Source organism: Heterodontus francisci, chromosome 3, assembly GCF_036365525.1.
Source record: "Heterodontus francisci isolate sHetFra1 chromosome 3, sHetFra1.hap1, whole genome shotgun sequence".
NCBI lineage: Eukaryota > Metazoa > Chordata > Chondrichthyes > Heterodontiformes > Heterodontidae > Heterodontus > Heterodontus francisci.
The window spans coordinates 20,073,718-20,099,194 of NC_090373.1; the positions used below are offsets into that span (position 1 = coordinate 20,073,718).

Consider the following 25,477-nt stretch of genomic DNA (forward strand, 5'->3'; position numbering starts at 1 on the left):
GGTCCAGGAGTCACAGCAGCAGCAGTGGTAGAGGGGGGTCCAGGTGTTACCGTAACAGCGGTGGTAGAGGAGGGTCCAGGAGTTACAGTCACAGCAGTGGTGGAGGAGGGTCCAGGAGTTACAGCAGCAGCAGTGGTAGAGGAGGGTCCAGGAGTTACAGTAACAGCAGTGGTAGAGGGGGGTCCAGGAGTTACAGCAGCAGCAGTGGTAGAGGAGGGTCCAGGAGTTACAGCAGCAGCAGTGGTAGAGGAGGGTCCAGGAGTTACAGTAACAGCAGTGGTAGAGGGGGGTCCAGGAGTTACAGCAGCAGCAGTGGTAGAGGGGGGTCCAGGAGTTACAGCAGCAGCAGTGGTAGAGGAGGGTCCAGGAGTTACAGTAACAGCAGTGGTAGAGGGGGGTCCAGGAGTTACAGTAACAGCACTGGTAGAGGGGGGTCCAGGAGTTACAGTAGCAGCAGTGGTAGAGGGGGGTCCAGGAGTTACAGTAACAGCAGTGGTAGAGGGGGGTCCAGGAGTTACAGCAGCAGCAGTGGTAGAGGGGGGTCCAGGAGTTACAGCAGCAGCAGTGGTAGAGGGGGGTCCAGGAGTTACAGCAGCAGCAGTGGTAGACGGGGGTCCAGGAGTTACAGCAGCAGCAGTGGTAGAGGGGGGTCCAGGAGGTACAGCAGCAGCACTGGTAGGGGAAGGTCCAGGGGTTACAGTAACAGCAGTGGTAGATGGGGGTCCAGGAGTTACAGTAACAGCAGTGGTAGAGGGGGGTCCAGGAGTTACAGTAACAGCAGTGGTAGAGGGGGGTCCAGGAGTTACAGCAGCAGTGGTAGAGGGGGGTCCAGGAGTTACAGCAGCATCAGTGGTAGAGGGGGGTCCAGGAGTTACAGCAGCAGCAGTGGTAGAGGGGGGTCCAAAAGTTACAGCAGCAGCAGTGGTAGAGGAGGGTCCAGGAGTTACAGTAACAGCAGTGGTAGAGGGGGTTCCAGGAGTTACAGCAGCAGCAGTGGTAGAGGGGGGTCCAGGAGTTACAGTAACAGCAGTGGTAGAGGGGGGTCCAGGAGTTACAGCAGTAGCAGTGGTAGAGGGGGGTCCAGGAGTTACAGCAGCAGCAGTGGTAGAGGGGTGTCCAGGGGTTACAGCAGTAGCAGTGGTAGAGGGGGGTCCAGGAGTTACAGCAGTAGCAGTGGTAGAGGGGGGTCCAGGAGTTACAGTAACAGCAGTGGTAGAGGGGGGTCCAGGAGTTACAGCAGTAGCAGTGGTAGAGGGGGGTCCAGGAGTTACAGCAGCAGCAGTGGTAGAGGGGTGTCCAGGGGTTACAGCAGTAGCAGTGGTAGAGGGGGGTCCAGGAGTTACAGCAGTAGCAGTGGTAGAGGGGGTCCAGAAGTTCCAGTAACAGCAGTGGTAGAGGGGGGTCCAGGATTTACAGAAGCAGCAGTGGTAGAGGAGGGTCCAGGAGTTACAGTAACAGCAATGGTAGAGGATGGTCCAGAAGTTACACTAACAGCAGTGGTAGAGGGGGTCCAGGATTTACAGCAGCAGCAGTGGTAGAGGAGGGTCCAGGATTTACAGCAGCAGCAGTGGTAGAGGGGGGTCCAGGAGTTACAGTAACAGCAATGGTAGAGGATGGTCCAGAAGTTACACTAACAGCAGTGGTAGAGGGGGGGTCCAGGATTTACAGCAGCAGCAGTGGTAGAGGAGGGTCCAGGATTTACAGCAGCAGCAGTGGTAGAGGGGGGTCCAGGAGTTACAGTAGCAGCAGTGGTGGGGGGGGGGGGGGGGTCCAGGAGTTACAGCAGCAGCAGTGGTAGAGGAGGGTCAAGGAGTTACAGTAATAGCAGTGGTAGAGGAGGGTCAAGGAGTTACAGTAATAGCAGTGGTAGAGGGGGATCCAGGAGTTACAACAGCAGCAGTGGTAGAGGGGGGTCCAGGAGTTACAACAGCAGCAGTGGTAGAGGAGGGTCCAGGGGTTACAGCAGCAACAGTGGTAGAGGAGGGTCCAGGAGTTACAGCACCAACAGTGGTAGAGGATGGTCCAGGGGTTACAGCAGCAGCAGTTGTAGAGGGGGGTCCAGGAGTTACAGCTGCAACAGTGGTAGAGGAGGGTCCAGGAGTAACAGCACCAACAGTGGTACAGGGGGGTCCAGGAGTTACAGCACCAACAGTGGTAGAGGGGGAGGTTCCAGGAGTTGCAGCAGGAAAAGTGGTAGAGGGGGATCCAGGAGTTACAGCACCAACAGCGGTAGAGGGGTGTCCAGGAGTTACAGCATCAGCAGTGGTAGAGGGGGAGGTTCCAGGAGTTACAGCATCAGCAGTGGTGGAGGGGGAGGTTCCAGGAGTTGCAGCAGCAACAGTGGTAGAGGGGGAGGTTCCAGGAGTTACAGCATCAGCAGTGGTAGAGGGGGAGGTTCCAGGAGTTGCAGCAGCAACAGTGGTAGAGGGGGGTCCAGGAGTTACAGCAGCAGCAGTGGTAGAGGGGGGTCCAGGAGTTACAGCAGCAGCATTGGTAGAGGGGGGTCCAGGAGTTACAGCAGCAGCAGTGGTAGAGGGGGGTCCAGTAGTTACAGCAGCAGCAGTGGTGGAGGGGGGTCCAGGAGTTACAGCTGCAACAGTGGTAGAGTGGGGTCCAGGAGTGACAGCAGCAGCAGTGGTAGAGGGCGGTTCCAGGAGTTACAGCAGCATCAGTGGTAGAGGGGGGTCCAGGAGTTACAGCAGCAGCAGTGGTAGGGGGGTGTCCAGGAGTTACAGCAGCAGCAGTGTTAGAGGGGGGTCCAGGAGTGACAGCAGCAGCAGTGGTAGAGGGGGGTCCAGGAGTGACAGCAGCAGCCGTGTTAGAGGGGGGTCCAGGAGTGACAGCAGCAGCAGTGGTAGAGGGGGGTCCAGGAGTTACAGCAGCAGCTGTGGTAGAGGGGGGTCCAGGAGTGACAGCAGCAGCAGTAGTAGAGGGGGGTCCAGGAGTTACAGCAGCAGCAGTGGTAGAGGGGGGTCCAGGAGTGACTGCAGCAGCAGTGGTAGAGGGGGGTCCAGGAGTGACAGCAGCAGCCGTGTTAGAGGGGGGTCCAGGAGTGACAGCAGCAGCAGTGGTAGAGGGGGGTCCAGGAGTTACAGCAGCAGCAGTGGTAGAGGGGGGTCCAGGAGTTACAGCAGCAGCAGTGGTAGAGGGGGGTCCAGGAGTTACAGGAACAGCAGTGGTAGAGGGGGGTCCAGGAGTTACAGCAGCAGCAGTGGTAGAGGGGGGCCAGGAGTTACAGTAACAGCAGTGGTAGAGGGGGGTCCAGGAGTTACAGCAGCAGCAGTGGTAGAGGGGGCTCCAGGAGTTACAGCAGCAGCAGTGGTAGAGGGGGGTCCAGGAGTTACAGTCACAGCAGTGGTAGAGGGGGGTCCAGGAGTTACAGCAGCAGCAGTGGTAGAGGGGGGTCCAGGAGTTACAGCAGCAGCAGTGGTAGAGGGGGGTCCAGGGGTCACAGCAGCAGCAGTGATAGAGGAGGGTCCAGGAGTTACAACAGCAGCAGTGGTTGAGGGGGGTCCAGGAGTTACAGCAGCAGCAGTGAAAGAGGAGGGTCCAGGGGTTACAGCAGCAGCAATGGTAGAGGAAAATCCAGGAGTTACAGCAGCAGCAGTGAAAGAGGATTGTCCAGGGGTTACGGCAGCAGCAGTGGTAGAGGAGGGTCCAGGAGTTACAGCAGCAGCAGTGGTAGAGGGGGGTCCAGGAGTTACAGTAACAGCAGTGGTAGAGGGGTGTCCAGGACGTACAGCAGCAACAGTGGTAGAGGGGGGTTTAGGAGTTACAGCAGCAGCAGTGGTAGAGGGGGGCCAGGAGTTACAGTAACAGCAGTGGTAGAGGAGTGTCGAGGGGTTACAGCAGCAGCAGTTAAAGAGGAGGGTCCAGGAGTTACAGCATCAGCAGTGGTCGAGGGGGGTCCAGGAGTTACAGCATCAGCAGTGGTAGAGGAGGATCCAGGAGTTACTGCATCAGAAGTGGTAGAGGAGGATCCAGGAGTTACAGCAGCAGCAGTGGTAGAGGAGGATCCAGGAGTTACAGCAGCAGCAGTGGTAGAGGAGGATCCAGGAGTTACAGCAGCAGCAGTTGTAGAGGAGGTTCCAGCAGTTACAGCAGCAGCAGTGGTAGAGGAGGGTCCAGGAGTTACAACAGCAGCAGTGGTAGAGGAGGGTCCAGGAGTTACAACAGCAGCAGTGGTAGAGGAGGAGCCAGGAGTTACAGCAGCAGCAGTGGTAGAGGGGGTTCCAGGAGCTACAGGAGCAGCAGTGGTCGAGGGGGGTCCAGGAGTTACAGTAACAGCAGTGGTAGAGGAGGGTCCGGGAGTTATAGCAACAGCAGTGGTAGAGGGGGGTCCAGGAGTTACAGCAGCAGCAGTGGTAGAGGAGGATCCAGGAGTTACAGCAGCAGCAGTGGTAGAGGGGGGTCCAGGAGTTACGGTAACAGCAGTGGTAGAGGGGGGTCCAGGAGTGACAGTAACAGCAGTGGTAGAGGGGGGTCCGGGAGTTAGAGCAACAGCAGTAATAGAGGGGGGTCCAGGAGTTACAGCAGCAGCAGTGGTAGAGGGGGGTCCAGGTGTTACCGTAACAGCAGTGGTAGAGGGGGGTCCAGGAGTTACAGCAGCAGCAGTGGTGGAGGAGGGTCCAGGAGGTACAGTAACAGCAGTGGTAGAGGGGTGTCCAGGAGTTACAGTAACTGCAGTGGTAGAAGGGGGTCCAGGAGTTACAGTAACAGCAGTGGTAGAGGGGGGTCCAGGAGTTACAGCAGCAGCAGTGGTAGAGGGGGGTCCAGGTGTTACCGTAACAGCAGTGGTAGAGGAGGGTCCAGGAGTTCCAGTCACAGCAGTGGTAGAGGAGGGTCCAGGAGTTACAGTAACAGCAGTGGTAGAGGAGGGTCCAGGAGTTACAGTAACAGCAGTGGTAGAGGGGGGTCCAGGAGTTACAGCAGCAGCAGTGGTAGAGGAGGGTCCAGGAGTTACAGCAGCAGCAGTGGTAGAGGAGGGTCCAGGAGTTACAGCAGCAGCAGTGGTAGAGGAGGGTCCAGGAGTTACAGTAACAGCAGTGGTAGAGGGGGGTCCAGGAGTTACAGCAGCAGCAGTGGTAGAGGAGGGTCCAGGAGTTACAGCAGCAGCAGTGGTAGAGGAGGGTCCAGGAGTTACAGTAACAGCAGTGGTAGAGGGGGGTCCAGGAGTTACAGCAGCAGCAGTGGTAGAGGGGGGTCCAGGAGTTACAGCAGCAGCAGTGGTAGAGGAGGGTCCAGGAGTTACAGTAACAGCAGTGGTAGAGGGGGGTCCAGGAGTTACAGTAACAGCAGTGGTAGAGGGGGGTCCAGGAGTTACAGTAACAGCAGTGGTAGAGGGGATCCAGGAGTTACAGTAACAGCAGTGGTAGAGGGGGGTCCAGGAGTTACAGCAGCAGCAGTGGTAGAGGGGGGTCCAGGAGTTACAGCAGCAGCAGTGGTAGAGAGGGGTCCAGGAGTTACAGCAGCAGCAGTGGTAGAGGGGGGTCCAGGAGTTACAGTAACAGCAGTGGTAGAGGGGGGTCCAGGAGTTACAGTAACAGCAGTGGTAGAGGAAGGTCCAGGGGTTACAGTAACAGCAGTGGTCGAGGGGGGTCCAGGAGTTACAGTAACAGCAGTGGTAGAGGGGGGTCCAGGAGTTACAGTAACAGCAGTGGTAGAGGGGGGTCCAGGAGTTACAGCAGTAGCAGTGGTAGAGGGGGGTCCAGGAGTTACAGCAGTAGCAGTGGTAGAGGGGGGTCCAGGAGTTACAGTAACAGCAGTGGTAGAGGGGGGTCCAGGAGTTACAGCAGTAGCAGTGGTAGAGGGGGGTCCAGGAGTTACAGTAACAGCAGTGGTAGAGGGGGGTCCAGGAGTTACAGTAACAGCAGTGGTAGAGGGGGGTCCTGGATTTACAGCAGCAGCAGAGGTAGAGGGGGGTCCAGGAGTTACAGTAACAGCAGTGGTAGAGGAGGGTCCAGGAGTTACAGAAACAGCAGTGGTAGAGGGGGGTCCAGGATTTACAGCAGCAGCAGTGGTAGAGGAGGGTCCAGGAGTTACAGCAGCAGCAGTGGTAGAGAGGGGTCCAGGAGTTACAGTAGCAGCAGTGGTAGGGGGGGGGTCCAGGAGTTACAGTAGCAGCAGTGGTAGAGGAGGGTCCAGGAGTTACAGTAGCAGCAGTGGTAGAGGGGGGTCCAGGAGTTACAGTAGCAGCAGTGGTAGAGGGGGGTCCAGGAGTTACAGTAACAGCAGTGGTAGAGGGGGGTCCAGGAGTTACAGTAGCAGCAGTGGTAGAGGAGGGTCCAGGAGTTACAGTAGCAGCAGTGGTAGAGGGGGGTCCAGGAGTTACAGTAGCAGCAGTGGTAGAGGAGGGTCCAGGAGTTACAGTAGCAGCAGTGGTAGAGGGGGGTCCAGGAGTTACAGTCGCAGCAGCAGTGGTAGCGGGGGGTCCAGGAGTTACAGTAACAGCAGTGGTAGAGGGGGGTCCAGGAGTTACAGTCGCAGCAGTGGTAGAGGGGGGTCCAGGAGTTACAGTCGCAGCAGCAGTGGTGGAGGGGTGTCCAGGAGTTACAGTAACAGCAGTGGTAGAGGGGGGTCCAGGAGTTACAGCAGCAGCAGTGGTAGAGGGGGGTCCAGGAGTTACAGCAGCAGCAGTGGTAGAGGGGGGTCCAGGAGTTACAGTAACAGCAGCAGCAGTGGTAGAGGGGGGTCCAGGGGTTACAGTAACAGCAGTGGTAGAGGGGGGTCCTGGAGTTACAGCAGCAGCAGTGGTAGAGGAGTCTCCAGGAGTTACAGTAGCAGCAGTGGTAGCGGGGGGTCCAGGAGTTACAGTCGCAGCAGCAGTGGTAGAGGAGGGTCCAGGAGTTACAGTAGCAGCAGTGGTAGAGGAGGGTCCAGGATTTACAGCAGCAGCAGTGGTAGAGGGGGGTCCAGGAGTTACAGCAGCAGCAGTGGTAGAGGAGGGTCCAGGAGTTACAGTAGCAGCAGTGGTAGAGGAGGGTCCAGGATTTACAGCAGCAGCAGTGGTAGAGGGGGCTCCGGGAGTTACAGATGCAGCAGTGGTAGAGGGGGGTCCAGGAGTTCCAGAAATAGCAGTGGTAGAGGGGGGTCCAGGAGTTACAGCAATAGCAGTGGTAGAGGGGGGTCCAGGATTTACAGCAGCAGCAGTGGTGGAGGGGTGTCCAGGAGTTACAGCAGCAGCAGTGGTAGAGGGGGGTCCGGGAGCTACAGCAGCAGCAGTGGTAGAGGGGGCTCCGGGAGTTACAGATGCAGCAGTGGTAGAGGGGGGTCCAGGAGTTACAGTCGCAGCAGTGGTAGAGGGTGGTCCAGGAGTTACAGTCGCAGCAGCAGTGGTAGCGGGGGGTCCAGGATTTACAGCAGCAGCAGTGGTAGAGGGGGGTCCAGGAGTTACAGTAGCAGCAGTGGTAGAGGGGGGTCCAGGAGTTACAGTCGCAGCAGTGGTAGAGGGGGGTCCAGGAGTTACAGTCGCAGCAGCAGTGGTAGCGGGGGGTCCAGGAGTTACACTAACAGCAGTGGTAGAGGGGGGTCCAGGAGTTACAGTAACAGCAGTGGTAGTGGGGGGTCCAGGAGTTACAGTCGCAGCAGTGGTAGAGGAGGGTCCAGGAGTTACAGTAGCAGCAGTGGTAGAGGGGTGTCCAGGAGTTACAGTAGCAGCAGTGGTAGAGGGGGGTCCAGGAGTTACAGCAGCAGCAGTGGTAGAGGGGGGTCCAGGAGTTACAGTAACAGCAGTGGTAGTGGGGGGTCCAGGAGTTACAGTAACAGCAGCAGAGGAAGAGGGGGGTCCAGGGGTTACAGTAACAGCAGTGGTAGAGGGGGGTCCAGGAGTTACAGTAACAGCAGTGGTAGAGGGGGGTCCAGGATTTACAGCAGCAGCAGTGGTAGAGGGGGGTCCAGGAGTTACAGTAACAGCAGTGGTAGAGGGGGGTCCAGGATTTACAGCAGCAGCAGTGGTAGAGGGGGGTCCAGGAGTTACAGTAACAGCAGTGGTAGAGGGGGGTCCAGGATTTACAGCAGCAGCAGTGGTAGAGGAGGGTCCAGGAGTTACAGTCACAGCAGTGGTAGAGGGGGGTCCAGGATTTACAGCAGCAGCAGTGGTAGAGGGGGGTCCAGGATTTACAGCAGCAGCTGTGGTAGAGGGGGGTCCAGGAGTTACAGTCACAGCAGTGGTAGAGGAGGGTCCAGGAGTTACAGTCACAGCAGTGGTAGAGGGGGGTCCAGGATTTACAGCAGCAGCAGTGGTAGAGGGGGGTCCAGGATTTACAGCAGCAGCAGTGGTAGAGGGGTGTCCAGGAGTTACAGTAACAGCAGTGGTAGAGGGGGGTCCAGGAGTTACAGTCACAGCAGTGGTAGAGGGGTGTCCAGGAGTTACAGTCACAGCAGTGGTAGAGGGGGGTCCAGGATTTACAGCAGCAGCAGTGGTAGAGGGGGGTCCAGGAGTTACGGCAGCAGCAGTGGTAGAGGGGTGTCCAGGAGTTACAGCAGCAGCAGTGGTAGAGGGGGGTCCAGGATTTACAGCAGCAGCAGTGGTAGAGGGGGGTCCAGGATTTACAGCAGCAGCAGTGGTAGAGGGGGGTCCAGGAGTTACGGCAGCAGCAGTGGTAGAGGGGTGTCCAGGAGTTACAGCAGCAGCAGTGGTAGAGGGGGGTCCAGGAGTTACAGTCACAGCAGTGGTAGAGGGGGGTCCAGGAGTTACAGTAACAGCAGTGGTCGAGGGGGGTCCAGGAGTTACAGCAGCAGCAGTGGTAGAGGGGGGTCCAGGAGTTACAGTCACAGCAGTGGTAGAGGGGGGTCCAGGATTTACAGCAGCAGCAGTGGTAGAGGGGGGTCCAGGAGTTACAGTCACAGCAGTGGTAGAGGGGGGTCCAGGATTTACAGCAGCAGCAGTGGTAGAGGGGGGTCCAGGATTTACAGCAGCAGCAGTGGTAGAGGGGGGTCCAGGAGTTACAGTAACAGCAGCAGCGGCAGAGGAGTGTCCAGGAGTTACAGTAACAGCAGTGGTAGAGGGGGGTCCAGGATTTACAGCAGCAGCAGTGGTAGAGGGGGGTCCAGGAGTTACAGTAACAGCAGCAGCGGCAGAGGAGTGTCCAGGAGTTACAGTAACAGCAGTGGTAGAGGGGGGTCCGGGAGTTACAGCAGCAGCAGTGGTAGAGGGGGGTCCGGGAGTTACAGATGCAGCAGAGGGGTCCAGCAGCACTCCAGATTCACTGCATCAGTGCTTTAAAGATGGCGCCAGCACTTGCGTTCTCGTCAGCTGGAGCTGCCATCAGTGCCTCGAAACCCTTCCCTGTCCAATAGGACTGGTCTTGTGCCTCGGTTATGTTCCTGGGCCGACCGCTACTTGATCTCAGTTTGCCAGCTGCACACTTAACATTCGCTGATGACACCCACTTCCGGTGACGCCGCTGGGAACTGCGATGGACTGACAAACTGCAGCCCAATGTTCCAACTGGACCAAAAATAAATGTAAAATTCAAATCTCAGCTGCACAGCGGGATACAGGGAAGACTGGAAGAGCCATAGTGACAAGTGATTCAATATTCAGTGGAAGAGACAGGTGTTTCTGTGGACGCAGACGTGAATCCAGGATGGTGTGTTGCCTCCCTGGTGCCAGGGTCAAGGCTGTTCCTGAGCGGCTGCAGAGCATCCTGAAGTGGGAGGGTGAACAGCCAGCAGTCCTGGTCCTCATCGGAACCAACGACATAGGTGGAAAGAAGGATGTGGTCTTGTAGTCAGAATTTAGGGAGCTCGGTAAGAAATTAGCAAGCAGGACCTCAAATGTAGTAATTTCCGGATTGCTCCCAGTGCCACGCACAAATGAGTAAAGAAATAGAAGGATAAGACAGATGAATGCTTGGCTGGAAAGCTGGTGCAGGAGGGAGGGCTTTAGATTCCTGGGACATTGGGACTGTCTCCGGGGTAGATGGAACCTGTACAGACTGGACGAGTTGCACCTAAACAGAGCCGGAACTGAGTTCCTTGCAGGACGTTTTGCTAGTGCTGTTGGGGAGGGTTTAAACTAGTTTGACAGCGGGGTGGGAATCTGAGGGTAGACTCAGTTGGTACAAAATCAGAAATGAAAATGGAAGGCAGAGAATTAATGGATGAGTCTGGAAGACAGAAGAAACAAAGGTTAGAAAATTTAAAAAAAAGAGTCTGGCAGTGCTCAAGGAGTATAGCAAATAAAGCAGATGAGCTGAAGGCACAGATAGACACGTGGCAGTATGATGTCATAGCTATTACAGATACATGGCTGAGGGAGGGACAGGAATGGCAGCTCAACATTCCTGGTTATGGGGTTTTCAGATGTGATAGGGCGGGGGATAAAAAAGGAGGAGGAGTGGCAATTTTGGTCAAAGAAACTATTACAGCTATGAGGAGGGATGATATGTTGGAAGGTTCATCAAATGAGGCCATAAGGATTGAGCTAAGGAACAAAAAAGGGGCAATCACACTGCTGTGAGTGTACTAGACCCTTAAACAGTCAGAGGGAGATAGCAGAGCAGATATGTAGGCAAATCTCTGAGAAGTTGGGGCAGCACAGTGGCGCAGTGGTTAGCACCGCAGCCTCACAGCTCCAGCAACCCGGGTTCAATTCTGGGTACTGCCTGTGTGGAGTTTGCAAGTTCTCCCTGTGTCTGTGTGGGTTTTCTCCGGGTGCTCCGGTTTCCTCCCACATGCCAAAGACTTGCAGGTTGATAGGTAAATTGGCCATTATAAATTGCCCCTAGTGTAGGTAGGCGGTAGGGAAATATAGGGACAGGTGGGGATGTGGTAGGAATATGAGATTAGTGTAGGATTAGTATAAAATGGTGGTTGATGGTCGGCACAGACTCGGTGGGCCAAAGGGCCTGTTTCAGTGCCGCATCTCTAAATAACAAAATAAATAAAGTGCAGGAACAATCGGGCAGTCATAAGAGGGGATTTTAACTACCCCAATATTAACTGGGATAGTTTTAGTGTGAAAGGAATTGAGGGAGCAGAATTCTTGAGGTGCATTCAAGAGAACTTTTTTGCCCAGTATGTAGCAAGTCCAACAAGAGAGGGTGCAGTTTTAGATTTAGATTTAGGAAATGAAGATGGGCAGGTGGAAGGAGTGGTAGTGGGAGAGCATTTTGGTGGTAGTGATCATAATTCAGTCAGTTTTAACATAATTATGGAAAAGGACAGAGATAGAACAGGAGTTGAGTTCTCAATTTGGCAAGGGCAATTTTACTAAGCTGAGGAGTGATTTAGCGATAGTGGACTGGAAACAGCTACTTGAAGGTAAATCAGTGTCAGAACAGTGGGAAGCATTCAAAGGGGAGATTCAAGGGGTCCAGAGTAAACATGTTCCAACAAGGAAAAAGGGTGAGATGGCCACATCTAGAGCCCCATGGATGCCAAGGAGCTTACAGGGTAAGATAAGGTAGAAAAGGAAAGCTTATGTCCAATACCGAGAACTCAATACTACAGAAAACCAAGAGGAGTGTAGAAAGTGGAGGGGTGAAATCAAAAAGGAAATTAGGAAAGCAAAGAGAGGGCATGAAAGAATATTGGCAAGCAAAATCAAAGTGAACCCAAAGATGTTTTATCAATACATTGTGAGTAAGAGAATAACTAAGGAAAGAGTAGGGCCCGTAAAAGACCAAAAAGGTAACGTATGTGTAGGAGCAGAAGATATTGGTATGGTTCTTAATGAATACTTTGCATCTGTCTTCACAAAAGAGGGGGGCAATGCAGATATTGTAGTTAAGGAGCAGTGTGAAGTATTGGATGTGATAAACATAGGGAAAGAGGAAGTATTAATGGGATTAGCATCCTTGAAAGTTGATAAATCACCAGGGCCGGATGAAATGTACCCCAGCCAGTTAAAAGAAGCAAGAGAGGAAATAGCAGAAGGTCTGACCCTTATTTTCCAGTCCTCACTGGATACAGGTGTGGTGCCGGAGGACTGGAGAACTGCTAACATTGTATCTCTGTTTAAAAAGGGAGCGAGGGAGAGACCGAATAATTACCAAAGGCCAATCAGTCTAACCTCAGTAGTGGGCAAATTATTGGAATCTATTCTGAGAGACAGGATAAACTGTCACTTGGAAAGGCACTGGTTAATCAAGGATAGTCAGCATGGATTTGTTAAGAGAAGATCTTGTTTGACCAACTTGATCGAATTTTTTGAAGAAGTAACAAGGCAGATAGATGAGAGTAGTGCAGTTGATATTGTCGACATAGATTTTAGCAAGGCTTTTGACAAGGTCCGACATGGCAGAATGGTTAAAAAAATGAAATCCCATGGGATCCAGGGAAATGCGGTGGATACAATATTGGCTCATGGCAGGAAACAAAGGGTAATTGTTGACGGGTGTTTTTGCGACTGGAGGGCTGTTTCCAGTGGGGTTCCACAGGTCTCAGTACTGGGTCCGCTGCTTTTTGTGGTATATATTAACAATTTGGACGTAAATGTAGGGGGCATGATCAAGAAGTTTGCAGACGACACAAAGATTGGCCGTGTGGTAGATAGCGAGGAGGATAGCTGTAGATTGCAGGCAGATATTGATGGTCTGGTCAGATGGGCAGAAAAGTGGCAAATGGAATTCAGCCTGGAGAAGTGTGAGGTGATACATTTGGGGAGGTCAAGCAAGGCAAAGGAATACATGATTAATGGGAAAATACTGAGAAGTGCAGAGGAAGTGAGGGACCTTGGAGTGAATGTCCACAGATCCCTGAAGGTAGCAGGGCAGGTCGATAAGGTGGTGAAGAAGTCATATGGAATCCTTTCTTTTATTAGCTGAGGTATAGAATATAAGAGCAGGGAGGTTATGCTGGAACTGTATAACTTATTGCTTAGGGCAGATTCTGAGTACTGTGTGCAGTCTGGGTCACCTCATTACAGAAAGGATGTAATTGCACTAGAGATGGCACAGAGGAGATTTACAAGGATGTTGCCAGGACTGGAAAAATGCAGCTATGAGGAAAGATTGGATAAGCTGGGGTTGTTCTCCTTAGAACAGAGAAGGCTGAGAGGAGATCTGATTGAAATGTACAAAATTTTGAGGGGCCTGGATAGATTGGAGGTGAAGGGTCTATACACCTTAGCAGAGAGGTCAGTGACAAGGGGGCATAAATTTAAAGAGATTGGTAGAAAAATTAGAGGGGAGATGAGGAAAAATGTTTTTGCCCAGAGGGTGGTGGGGGTCTGGAACTCACTGCCTGAAAGGGTAGTTGAGGCAGAAACCCTCAACTCATTCAAAAGGAGTCTGGATATGTACCTTAAGTGTTGTAATCTGCAGGGCTACAGACCAAATGCTGGAAGGTGGGATTAGAATAGGTGGATCATTTTTCAGCCGGCACAGGCGCGATGGGCTAAGTGGCCTCTTTCTGTGCCTTAAACTTTCTATAATTCTATGATTCTAAATCCAACAAGGAATTAACTTCTTTACCCAGAGAGTGGTGAGAATGTGCAACTCACTATCACAAGGAGCAGTTGAGGTGAATAGCATGGATACTTTTAAGGGGAAGCTGGAAAGTACATGAGGGAGAAAGGAATTGGAGGTTCTGTTGATAGGGTGAGATGAGGAGGGTCGGACGAGGCTCGTGTGGAGCATAAACACCAACATTGACCAGTTGCTGTGAATGGCCTGTTTCTGTGATGTATGTTCGATGCAAATCTATGTGTTAACTGTCTCATAAAAATAGTGCACAGTGTAAACTAAACCCCTAATGATTTAACCAACGGCTGGGGTGCCTCTGCCACGTGGGGAGGTTGCCTCTAAATACGGCGGTCCTCCCTGAGGCTGAGGGCTTGGGAGCAGGGGTGCCCTCATCTGTAGGCAATCTGTGGCCCACTGACGAACCCTGATAGCAAAAACTGGACTTCTCTGGACCCCTGTCTGCCTGCACTTCACGACCACCTTCCCACCCCACCTCACCTCACTGAGGCATTCCAGTCTGGCCCCGGTGACCCCACCTCACTTACCTAAGGCCCAGGGTTCCAGAGCTGGACATGGGTCCAAGGCCTCTGTAGTACCCACAGTGGCCACCGCTCCCAGTGGCGCTGCCAATACTGCTGAGCTGCCAGCCCTGTGATTGTCCGACAGCTCTTGGAGGCGGGATCCCCATCTTTAAAGGGATGGGGATTCTGGTACCAGAAATTTCTCCTCTGGAGCATTCGTGGATCACGCCGATGGAGGCTCAAAAAGGCTAAGGCAGGGTGCCCCCTGCCTTTACAGCCTGGTGCCAGGAGCCCAGCCAGTGCCACAAAATCCAGCCCATAGTGTTTATAATAACATCAGAATTATGCAAGACTCCCTAGGGAGGTGGTGGAAGCAGTGAGCATTGATCCATTCAGATGTAAATGAGCTAGATTTCATTCAGAAAATAACATTTTGGATTGCAGTGTGTGAGTGATTTGAGACATGACATGTTGGTAAGTACAGCAGACTCAGGAGGAAACGGGTGACTTTGGACCTCTGGTTCCCAAAGCTCTCCATCAGTGGGGTTTTCCTCACCTCATATCTGGGTCTCATGTAGATTCATTGATAGAGATTAATTGCTGTGAATGGTCAATAACTCCATTATCTTTATGTCATGTGACTACGAGGATGGTAGAAGGTGAACTCGATGGACCTTGGTCATTTATTGTTCAGTATTTTCCATATTCCTATGTACAATCTGGTGGACAGTTAAATAATCCAGACTGATGCTTCAGTGCCACGCTGAGGGAGTGCTGCACTGAGAGTCGGAGGATCCAGGATCAGAAGAGTCCATTTTATTCTACTTTCCCAGTGGGGCAAGGCGAAGGGGTGCACCTCCGGGTCTCACAAGAAAAGTTTAGGGCTTCCCTGCCCCAGGCTCTCCTCCCGTGAGATGCTCCCATGTCTTACCTTCTTGCCACTGAACCTTCCTTTGGTGTTGGCCTCCTGCCACCTGCACCACCTCTCCTGCCCACCATATGATTTCCGCTTTCATGTGGGTAGCTGACTGGCGACATGCACTCAGGCTTCACATTGCCAATGTTGGGCACATTTGCGCTCGCTCCACCAGGCAGCACTGAGGGGGTGGTGCACTATCCGAGGTGCTGTCTTTCAAATGGACTATTGAACCGAGGCCCTATCTGCTCTCATAAGTGGACATAAAATATTCCATGGCACTATTCAAAGAAAAGCAGGGGCGTTCTTCCTCGTGTCCTGACCAATATTTATCCCTCAACCAACATCACTAAAGCAGATTAAAATATGATCATATTGCCCTTTGTGGGAGCTTGCTGTGTGAAAATTGGCTGCCACATTTCCCTACATTACGACAGTGACTACACTTAAAAGTATGCTTATATGGCTGTCTAGCGCATTGGCATTTTCTGAGGTTGTGACAGATGCTATATAAACGTAAATTTTCCTTTCTTTTAATGAGCAGTACTGGAGAATAGTTGCCTCTTGACCATTTTGATATACATAGGCCCGGGCTAATTGTTGCAGTGCATGTTCTAATACAACATGGCAGGCCAAAACAGTCAACATTCCCATTGATTTCTACTCATCCTCAGAAATGTACCCAACAACCTTGTATCTCTGTGTGAAAGGCACTTCTATGAGCAATGTGCAAATATTACCTTGCTCACTGAAAGCACAAAATCAATTCCCATATCCTTCATTAAAACACTGAGTTGTTGCAAAGTAATTAGGTTGATTCACATGCACTAAGAAAAACAAAGGGTGACAACCTTGGCAATTGTTGGTTTTTCCCATTGATCTAACCTCTCGCCACCTCCTCCATTCTTTTAGAAGCTAGAACCCTTCTAAGTCTATGGTCATGCACTGGTAACCCCAATCTTGTTAAAACACTGACATGCATCACAAAGTTTTTAGCATTACAGTCTGCCAGATTTGGCTTTTTCCAACAATGATTTAATTGCCTCAGATCTGTAATCAGACGTGGTTGACTAATTGGAGCAATTGTGCCAATGGAGCCCATTAAAGCTAAGGATTTTTAGAGTAAGGAGGGTTAGGATTCCAAAATATATTTGCCCAGATTTGGCTGATAAATTAACAGTGAGTTTAATGGTGCTCGCCACTCTTACTGTGTAAGTTGTCCTGCAGTCTGTGGTGAGGGAAAGATGTCCCTGAATTGTGAATCGCCAGAAGTTTCTGGATGATTTCCACCACTCCACCAATAACAGCATCTGGCCCTCAACCTCTAATTGCCAACTAGGTGGCTCGATGTCAAATTTTGTTTGATAATGCTCCAGTGAAGTATCTTGGGATGGGTATTACATTGTAGGTGGTATATAAATACAGCTTGTTGTCATTAAACTCACCACAGAAAGTTAGAGTTGGCGCTTTGAATGAAGAGATTAATGTTTCTGTCTTGTCACTCAACCTCTTGGGCCCAGAAAGGCAACAATTGAAACTGTGTAGTCTCATTCCTACAGGTAGTAAATTGTTCCTGGAGATTTAAAAAAATTATATATAAATTATTTTCTTATTTTCCCTTTCTGTCTCTTTTATCTCTCTGGATCTTTCTTTCCCTCTCTTTATTTCTCTTTCTGTACCTAATTTGACTCTAATTTACCCCATTTCCTTCTCCATCATTCCTGTGTTTCTTTCTCGATCCTTGAATCTCATTGGTTAAGGAGCTAGATTGTGGGTCCTGTTGTTCCCTAAGTTTCTGAATGCCCTGCTAGGCCGGTATCAGCTCGCACTTCTAGTAATTTGTGCTGAAAAACATCTTTGCGCTGAAGGGTAAGAGAAAAAGTCTGCCTAATGGGAAATGCCATTTGATGTCCCACTCCAGCAAATTCTGGGTCAATTATTTTTTGTCAACAATTTGCACACTTGGTCCAAGGTTACCCGAGTTTGTGAAAACTACTGTGGCATGGCTTGTGGGGTTTCTTTATTGTTCACTAGTTTAGTGAGGTTTTGGCCCTGGGGTTAATAGCAGAATGTTAACCATATAATTTACTGCACTCCCTTCAAATACCAAATTTGTCTGTACTTCCTCTCTGTTTTAAAATCTAATCACCACTGTTTCGGCATGCAATTCCACCCTCCACCCGCAACTCACCTCCACTCTTCTTTCCTCCTTGAGTGTAAATGTCCCCTTTATCATCAGAAAACCTCAGGGGATGGGGGAATGTCTATTTAATTTTACGTTATGACCCATGGACCAGATTGTGGGCATTTACTAAGAATGTTATTCGTCACAGTCACAGAACCCTCCAGTAAATGACTACACAGCTGCAATAACAAGTTAACAAATGAAAATGAAAGGATTGCATTTGTGTAGTGCCTTTCATGACCTCAGGATGTCCCAAAGCATTTCACAGCCAATGAAGTAGCTTAAAAGTGTAGCCAATGTTGTAATATAGGAAACAGAGAAGCCAATTTACACACAGCAAACACCCCACAAACAGCAATGTGATAATGTTCCGATAATCTGTGTTAGTGATGTTGCTTGAAGGATAAATATTGACTAGGACACCGGGGATAACTCCTCTGCCCTTCTTCAAATAGTCCCGTGAGATCTTTTACATCCACCTGAGAGGGAAGACAGGACCTCGGTTTAACGTCTCATCCAAAAGACAGCACCTCTGACAGTGCAGCACTCCTTCAATACTGCATTGAAGTGCTGGCCTAGATTTGTGTGCTCAAGTGTCTGGATTTGGGCTCGAAACCATGACCATCTAACTCAGAGACAAGCCATCCATTGAACCAAACCACTCTGTGATATAAATGAGCCAAACCTTGTTACTCCAGCTTGCTTGGTGCACAATTTTGGGGGTGTAATGGCCCAGTGGCAATCGCTGAAATCCCAATTTACCCCGGCTGTGGTGATGCTCACCATTGAAGCAGCTGATGTTTAAACTGGTCAAATTGCGTGAACCATTTGCATTATTGTCAATTGTAAAGTGGCCACTCACAGCATGCAAAGCGCACTGGTCATTTCGGGCACAGGCCAGTGATCAGCAACTAGTTTTGCCTGCCGTTAAGGTGCAATTACATGTTACTGTGTTTGCTGACCGCTCATTTTGCCTCGCAAAGAGGGCTACTGTGCCAGCAACCAGGAGTACCCTTGCTGTGTCAGTAAAGGTAATCTGGCCCCCCAACCCCCACACTGGGACCCTCTCTTTAAGGTCCAAAGTCGCCATTTCATCTCCACTGTATTATGAATGCTGGAATTTCATATAAAAATTCACTTATTCGGATTGGTTTCCTCATTTTCACTTTTTGCGATTTGGGCTTTCTTTGTCATTTTTAGCTTAATCATAAGCAGCTGCGTATTGCAGATGGAAGGGATAAATCATCTAAAGCAGTTAGTGGTCCAATCATATTGGCACCAATGTGCCCGTCTGTGAGCATTCAGGACCGTACTTCAAATTTTTGGCAGGTGGATGAAGAAGATGCACTCAGGGTCCTCCTGCATCAAAAGAACCCTGATTGTTTTTAAGCAAGGCCTGAGCAGGGAAACTACCATGGTTTTTCCTCCAGGCTGGAGCAGGCCTCTCGACAGAAGAGGTTCCTCCAAATAAAGTATAAAACCTTCCTGGTACAGGCCAATCAGCCTAATTAGTGTGTGATGGGTGTTTGTGCTCCACAGAGTAACCTCCCATTCTACCTACTTCATCTTAGCCTTTCAGCATATCTTTCTATCTCCTTTTCTCTCATGTACTCATTTAGTTTCCTCTTGAAAACAGATAATTTATTTGCCTCAGCCACTTCGTGTGATAGTGAGTTCCACTTTCTAACCATTCTTTGAGTAAATAAATTTCTCCTTATTTCTGCATCGGATTTATTAATAACGATCCTGTATTTATAGGCCATAATTTTGGATTCACCCACAAATGGAAACGCTTCCTCCACATCGACCCTGTCCAACCCATTCATAATTTTAAAGACCTCTATCAGGCCACCTTTAAGTCTTTTATTTTCTAAAGGAAAATGTCCAAAACTGTTCAATCTTTCTAAATACCTGTACCCTCAAGTCTGGTACCACCCTTGTAAATAATTTTTGCACTTTTTCCAGTTTTTCTATGTCCTTTTTTTGTATGGAGCCCAGAATTGTACACAGTATGCTTTTTGACCCCACAAGGTAACTCATGTACACCCTCTCCACCCCGCCCGGCACCTTTCCTCTCACTAGACCATCCCAAAGCCCCCTTCCCCATGCAAATGCAAAAGCAAAATATCGAGGATGTTGGAAATTTGAAATATAAATAGAAAATGCTGGAAATACTCAGCCCTCCGGCCTCCCAGTCAGGCAGCATCTGTGGAGGGTTAATGGGCTAAATTTTGTCAGCACTGGAGACGTTCCGCTACTGGGACCAAAAGCGGGAGCTAATCCTGCCCACGTGGGCAGCGTAGTGGGACCCTGGAGTGGCATTATGCCAGCGGTGGCCAATTAATAGGCCATAGCTGGGTGGCCTGCCTCCCAGAGCTGCCAACTCAATCAGAGGGCCAGTAGCTCAGCAGCCTTGGCAGCACCATGCTAGCGGTAGCCTTTGCTGAGGCTGCAGCAAGAAGGAGAGGGCACCTTAATGCTGAGGCGTCCTTGAAGAAAAGCTAAGTTTTTTTTTCTTACCATGCCAGGGTCACACAGGTGGAGGTGGGCACCTTCTGCCAGTGACACTGTTGGTACAGGGGCAGCCATTGCCACTGGGAATCCCCTTCGTAGGCCATGGAGTGGCCGTAAAGGAGGGGCAACCCTTCCCACCGGGAATCTGCTGGAAGGCTGCCAGGGTTTACCTGGCGGTCTCCCCATGTGGCAGGGGGCAAAATGCCAGTCGGGTAGGAAATGGACTTTAATTGGGCAATTAATTGCTTCAATTGTCTGACTGCTGGGCAGCCAAACCACTGATGTTCCCACCACTGGTATTATGCCATGACAGAGAGAAGCCGTCAGGGTCCCCACCCGACATCTTTCCCCGCCATGCTCTCAGCCCTCCTGCCTCCCAGTCCATTGCCATAGGGCCCGGGAAAATTCAGCTCAACATTTTAGGTCAATGACCTTTCCCAGAACTTCCCCATGACTTGCCTGCCTACAAGCCATCTCTTGGTGCTGGCTAGCAGTCTCTGGACGCCTGAACTTCCTCTCCTGCCAGCTGGCCAACTGCTGCTGTCTGCCCATTCTGGGTGGTCAGCTAACCAGGCCTCATATAACCCGGGCCTCAAACTTAGGCCAGTGAGTGCATTTGGTACTAGCCCCACCCCCCCTGCTCACCAGAACATCACTGGGAATTAAAAGTAGCAGCTGTATATCAGCAGTAACGCTCTTGCCTCTGAGTTAGAAGGTCATGGGCCCAACTCCCACTCCATGAGTCCATAATCAACCTCACAATCCAGTGTGGTACTGAGGAAGTGTTGCACTGTCAGAGGTGCCATCATTCGTGTGAGATGTTAAACTGAGGCCCTGTCTGCTCTCTCAGCTAGATGAAAAATGTCCCATGATACTATTTCGAAGAAGAGCAGGGGAGTTCTACCTGGTATCCTGGCCAATACTTATCCCTCAATCAACACCACTAAAAAAACAGATTATCTGGTCATTATCCCCTAGCTGCTTGTGGAATCTTGCTGTGCAAAAATTGGCTGCCCTGCTTCCTACATTACACAGTGCCTACACTTTAAAGTAAAGCGCTTTGGAACATCCTGAGGTCATGAAAGACGCTATAGAAATGCAAGTCTTTCTTTTAAAATCAAACCCTGGCTTTCTGACATTTTCCATTTATATACCAGACTTTCAGCACTTGCAGGTTTTCCAGTTGATTTCTGCCAGCATTGACTACATTATTGACAGGTCTAAACAAGATTCCTGCTTGAGAGTACAGATAATGTGCACTGGAAACATCCGCCTCCAACAGATACATAGGCAAGGAAGGTACCTCTACTTTTATTGATGAAAAATACTTTTTTCGTTGTCATCAAAGATCTTCCTTAATTCATAATTTTTTCATCAGGGTTGCACTTTCCTCCCTTTCATCTCAACCTCAATTAGAACTAACTGGGCGTTTTGGATCCACCAGGCACAAGTATAGAGAAGTGCTGGTGAGGGCTTTTGAAAAAAAAGCGGGTCAGGATGTTAGCAATAGACAGCAGAATCTGAGAGGGCAGCATCTGTGTCTGGTGCAATAAGGATTGGAAACTGCAAAGTAGAGCTAGACTTCTTGGCAGTAGGCACTCAGAGCACTAGACGTCAGGACAACATGTAACATGATGTTGAAGCGTTGACCCTTTGTAAATGTACCCGGATTTACTTTCAATAGAATGGTACAGCACAGAAGGAGCCCATGCAGTTCATCGTGCCTGTGCCAGCTCTTTGACAGGGCTATCCAATTAGCCCCACTCCCAACTCTCTCCTCATAGCCCCGCACTCTTCTTTTCCTTTTCAAGTATTTATCCAATCCCCTTTTGAAAGTTACTATTGAACCTGTTTCCACTGCCCTGTCAGGTGGTGCATTCCAGATCATAACAACTCGCCATGTGAAAAAAGTCTCCTCATCTCGCCTCTGGTTCTTGTGCTAATGTTTAAAGAATGCAGGAACTCTCGCTCACGCACAAGATATTTGAAATGTCAGGACTAGGAATGGAAGAAGGATGCAGAAATCTCTCTTTGATAATTTGATTTGGAGCAGGGTAGTGGGCTGCTCCCACTGGTAGCTCCAGCACCAAGTTATAATTCGGCAGTACAGAAAATAATTTATTTCCCAATTGCAACGCCTTTTGAGCTAGATACATGCCCCCACCCCACAATCCCCCCGCACAGGTTACACGTTCATCAAGCCAATACTAAATCGAGTGGTTTTTTTAAAAGCTCGTCAAATAGCGGAGGTTATTGCTCTCCTGCATCCCATGCATAATTCGTGCTAATCGGGGTGGACGGGGGACTATTTGAAATATAAATTTTATTATATTGCTTGGTTAACTCAAATGCAAAGATTTATAACATGTACAGTGCTCATAAGATTAAGCTTTAGCGGAATGTCGTAAGGGATGGTAGACGTAAAGTTATGGCCCTATCATAAATGTATGCGGTTATGTATTTTGAAGCAGTAGGGAAATATTCCCCGGCGTTTGTAACATGCATTAGCCTCCATGTAGTATATAGATGGAAGTATGTATGTGGAATATCGCGCTTGTCACAGTACTCTCAATTAAAATGTGGGCAGCACCGATAAATATCACAATGCTTATCTCTTAATGTATTAATCAGCATTTTTCAGGCATATCAATTCTGCACCAACTTGTGTCCCATTCCAATAAAGCCCGAAGCAACTTTGCCAATATATTTAAGGTTTCCGAGCTGCCAGCCAGCAGTGAGTGCATGATGATTTAGCATCCTTTAAATTCACCATTTACATGCCTCGCACAAAATGGAACGGTGCCTACTTGTTGTTGTGCAAAGGAAGATTTTTAAAAGATAGGTGTGCAAAAAATCGGAAATGCAGACGGGACAGACAGCAGGGCAGCTCGCGCCGCCGCCGCCCCGTCACTCATTTTGACTGACACCGGGCTCTGACCAATGAGCATTTGGAGTCGCTTCCGGGCGGCGGGGCGCTATCCAACCGGAGGTAGGCGGAGGCGGGCTCTAGTCGGGGAGCTGGTGGAGCCAGCGAGCACTGTCAGTGCAGCCGAGTTGATGCACTTTATTGGGAAGGTAAAGCGCTCAATTAGATATTGCGTGTGTTGAGAGAATCACGAACTTAAAAAAACGTACAAATAAATATTATTTTAACCACACATTGCAAATAAAAAAAATGCAGAGGGAGAAATATTTGCCAGAGCTGATGGCAGAGAAAGATACTCTGGATCCATCTTTTGTTCACGCGGCGCGTCTGCTGACGGAAGGTAAGTTGTGCTGTCGAGAATTGAACATGTTGTCTATGTGAAATGGTTAGTTGTTGCGCAGACTGATGTATTTAAGATCAGCATCTTCTGCAAAATAACCCCCTTAAACAAGCCTCCCTCTGAGTGAGCTGCAAACTAGTGGAGGGCTGTGTGTTTTTGTCTATATTGGTGATGGAGTGTTGCTATGTGTTTGGGATGGCGATTCATAAATCATCCTTTACACAATCCGGTTGAATTGTTCTATCTTCAGTTGTTAACAAGTGTTGCTGCAGTTTAAAGTGAGCTGTCCTGGTTCAGGTGCTGCAGGTTGCTGTTAACCGTTATCAGTGTAGTTAGATATATTGGTAGAAATCATAAGTGATAAATGTTTCATGTTCATGTATAGGTATGTATGAATCTGGATATAACTTTCTGTGCATATGTATGTGTGTGAATATATGTGTGTCTGTGTGTGTCGCTGAGTATAGGTGAGTTGATCTTACAAAGAGCCAGCATGGGTACGATGGGCCGAATGACCTTCTGTGCTGTAAACCATTCTATAATTCTATTCTATGTGTCTGTGTGTGTCTGTGAGTATATATCTGTGAGTGTATGTCAGTATGTCGGCGTCTGTGTGTGTGTGTATCTGTGAGTATATGTCTGTGTATGTGTCTGAGTACATGTGTATGTGTGTGTCTGTGAGTATGTGTCTGTGTGTGTGTATGTCTGTGTGTCTGAGAATATGTCTGTGTGTTCTATGTGTGTCTGAGTGTGTGTCTGTAAGTGTGTCTATGCGTGTCTGAGTGTGTGTCTGTAAGTGTGTTTCTGTGTGTGTGTCTGTGAGTGTATGTCTGTGAGTATATGTCTGTGTGGCTGTGTGTCTGTGTCTGAGTATATGTCTATCTGTGTGTGTGCACACATGTAGATACATACAAACATGGCTCAATGTTAAAGATTCAAAAGCTGTTCCATGTGCAAAGGAAGATGATGGTTTTTTTGCAGTTGCGAATGCATTGCAGCCTCTGATGATTTTTTTTTTGTAATGGGCTTGATTATTTTATGTCTTAAAATATTTGTGAAGCCAGCCTGAGCTTCTCAATGCCGGGTCCCAACTGTGTGTTGTGCTGGGTGAGGTTTGTAGGGTGTTATGTGGGCTGTAAGTGAGGGAGTGAGTGCTGGAGTCCTGGCTCTGTGCTATAGAGGGCAGCAGAGAGACATACAAACCAGGGTGGAGAGTTCAGGATCAGAGATCAAAGACAATTTCCCCTGCCAAAATAATCCACGTTAAAATGGATACCTTCCTCCAGTCGTGTATTTGTTAAAAGCTTAATTAGCATTTCCGGGATAGCCAAGCACTCCTTTGCAAAAGGAATTATAGGGAGGTAGCATCAAGTCTTTCCCCCAGTTATGATGGAATTCCTGGAAAGCAGGTAGTGGTAGTCGTTTAACTGACTCTGCCAACATTGAGCCATGTTTGTATGTATCTACATGTGTACATGCACACACACTGCCAATTTAATAATAGTATTCTCTTGTGTTTACAGTGGGGGTGGGTTGTCTGTATAATGGGGCCAATACATGGTGCAATCTGTGTGATTAATAAAGCTGTAGCTTGTATTATCAGCTAGCTGTTAAAAAGCGGCATAGAGGCGGCACTAGTGAAGGTGCATAAAGAGATTCCTGAGGATGATATCAGATCTGAGAGCTCATACTTAACAGGAAAGGCTGAACAGGCTGGGGCTCTTTTCTCTAGAAAGGCTATTAAGCTAGTTTAGTATCATGCAGTCCTGTACTGGCAGCATGCCTGCTCTCAACAATATGAAAGTGATCTGTATTAGTGCAATATGTGTCTTTGCTTTGCAAAGAACCCAAGGAGTATTGCATTTTAAAACAGGCAGATGGTTGGAACACGCTCTACTTCCTCATGGGCGTGATTTGCGAATTGCTGAGAATATAAGGCAAATTTATTTTCCAGTTTCCGATACATTAGCTTAAAAGCTACCGGAAAGACTTTCTAAAGTACCAACCTTACAAATGTAATGTCGGCAGTAGTTCAGAAAAATGAAATCGTTGTGCTGGTAACATGATCACATATTTACCAACTTGGACAAGGATGACTGAAAATAGGAGGCTTTTATCTCCCTGAACAGTTAAGATATGATCGCAAACCGTGTATAAAGTCTGCGTGTGTGTCGATTCACCGGCTTTAAGGAGGGAGTCTGACAGTTAAACACTCAAGAAATATTTGGTTAGTTGTTAACATCCCTTCACCGCTTTTATTTTTAAAGCAACATATTCCCATTGGTGGAACAGTCGTGACCCCAATTTAAGGTGATCAGCAAAATAAGCAATGGCAATATGAGGAAGAACTTTTTAATGCAGCGAGTGATTAGGATCTGCAATGCACTACCTGGGAGTGTGGTGGAGGCAGATTCAATCGTGGCTTTCAAAAGAGAATTGGATAAGCACCTGAAGAGAAATAATTTGCAGGGCTACAGGGAAAGGACAGGGGAGTGTGACTAACAGAGTTACTCTTGCAGAGAGCTGGCACAGACTTGGCAGGCCAAATGGCCTCCTCCTGTGCTGTAACGATTCTATGATTCACTCATTCATTTGTGAATAGTATCTTTATAAATAGGGAACCTGGTTGGGGACCTGGTTGAAACAGTTACTGAGTCTAATGTTTG

General features: G+C 49.5%; 1 protein-coding gene across 1 annotated transcript in view; it reads left to right on the plus strand.

Moving 5' to 3' along the window:
* The first annotated feature begins 22,632 nt into the window (after positions 1 to 22,632).
* khdrbs2 (KH domain containing, RNA binding, signal transduction associated 2) overlaps positions 22,633 to 25,477 on the plus strand; it is a 902,011-nt gene continuing 899,166 nt past the window's right edge. Inside the window, exon 1 of the mRNA XM_068020150.1 lies at positions 22,633 to 22,811. Coding sequence (XP_067876251.1) covers positions 22,721 to 22,811 — 91 coding nt within the window. The 5' untranslated portion in view covers positions 22,633 to 22,720. The remainder of the gene's footprint in view (positions 22,812 to 25,477) is intronic.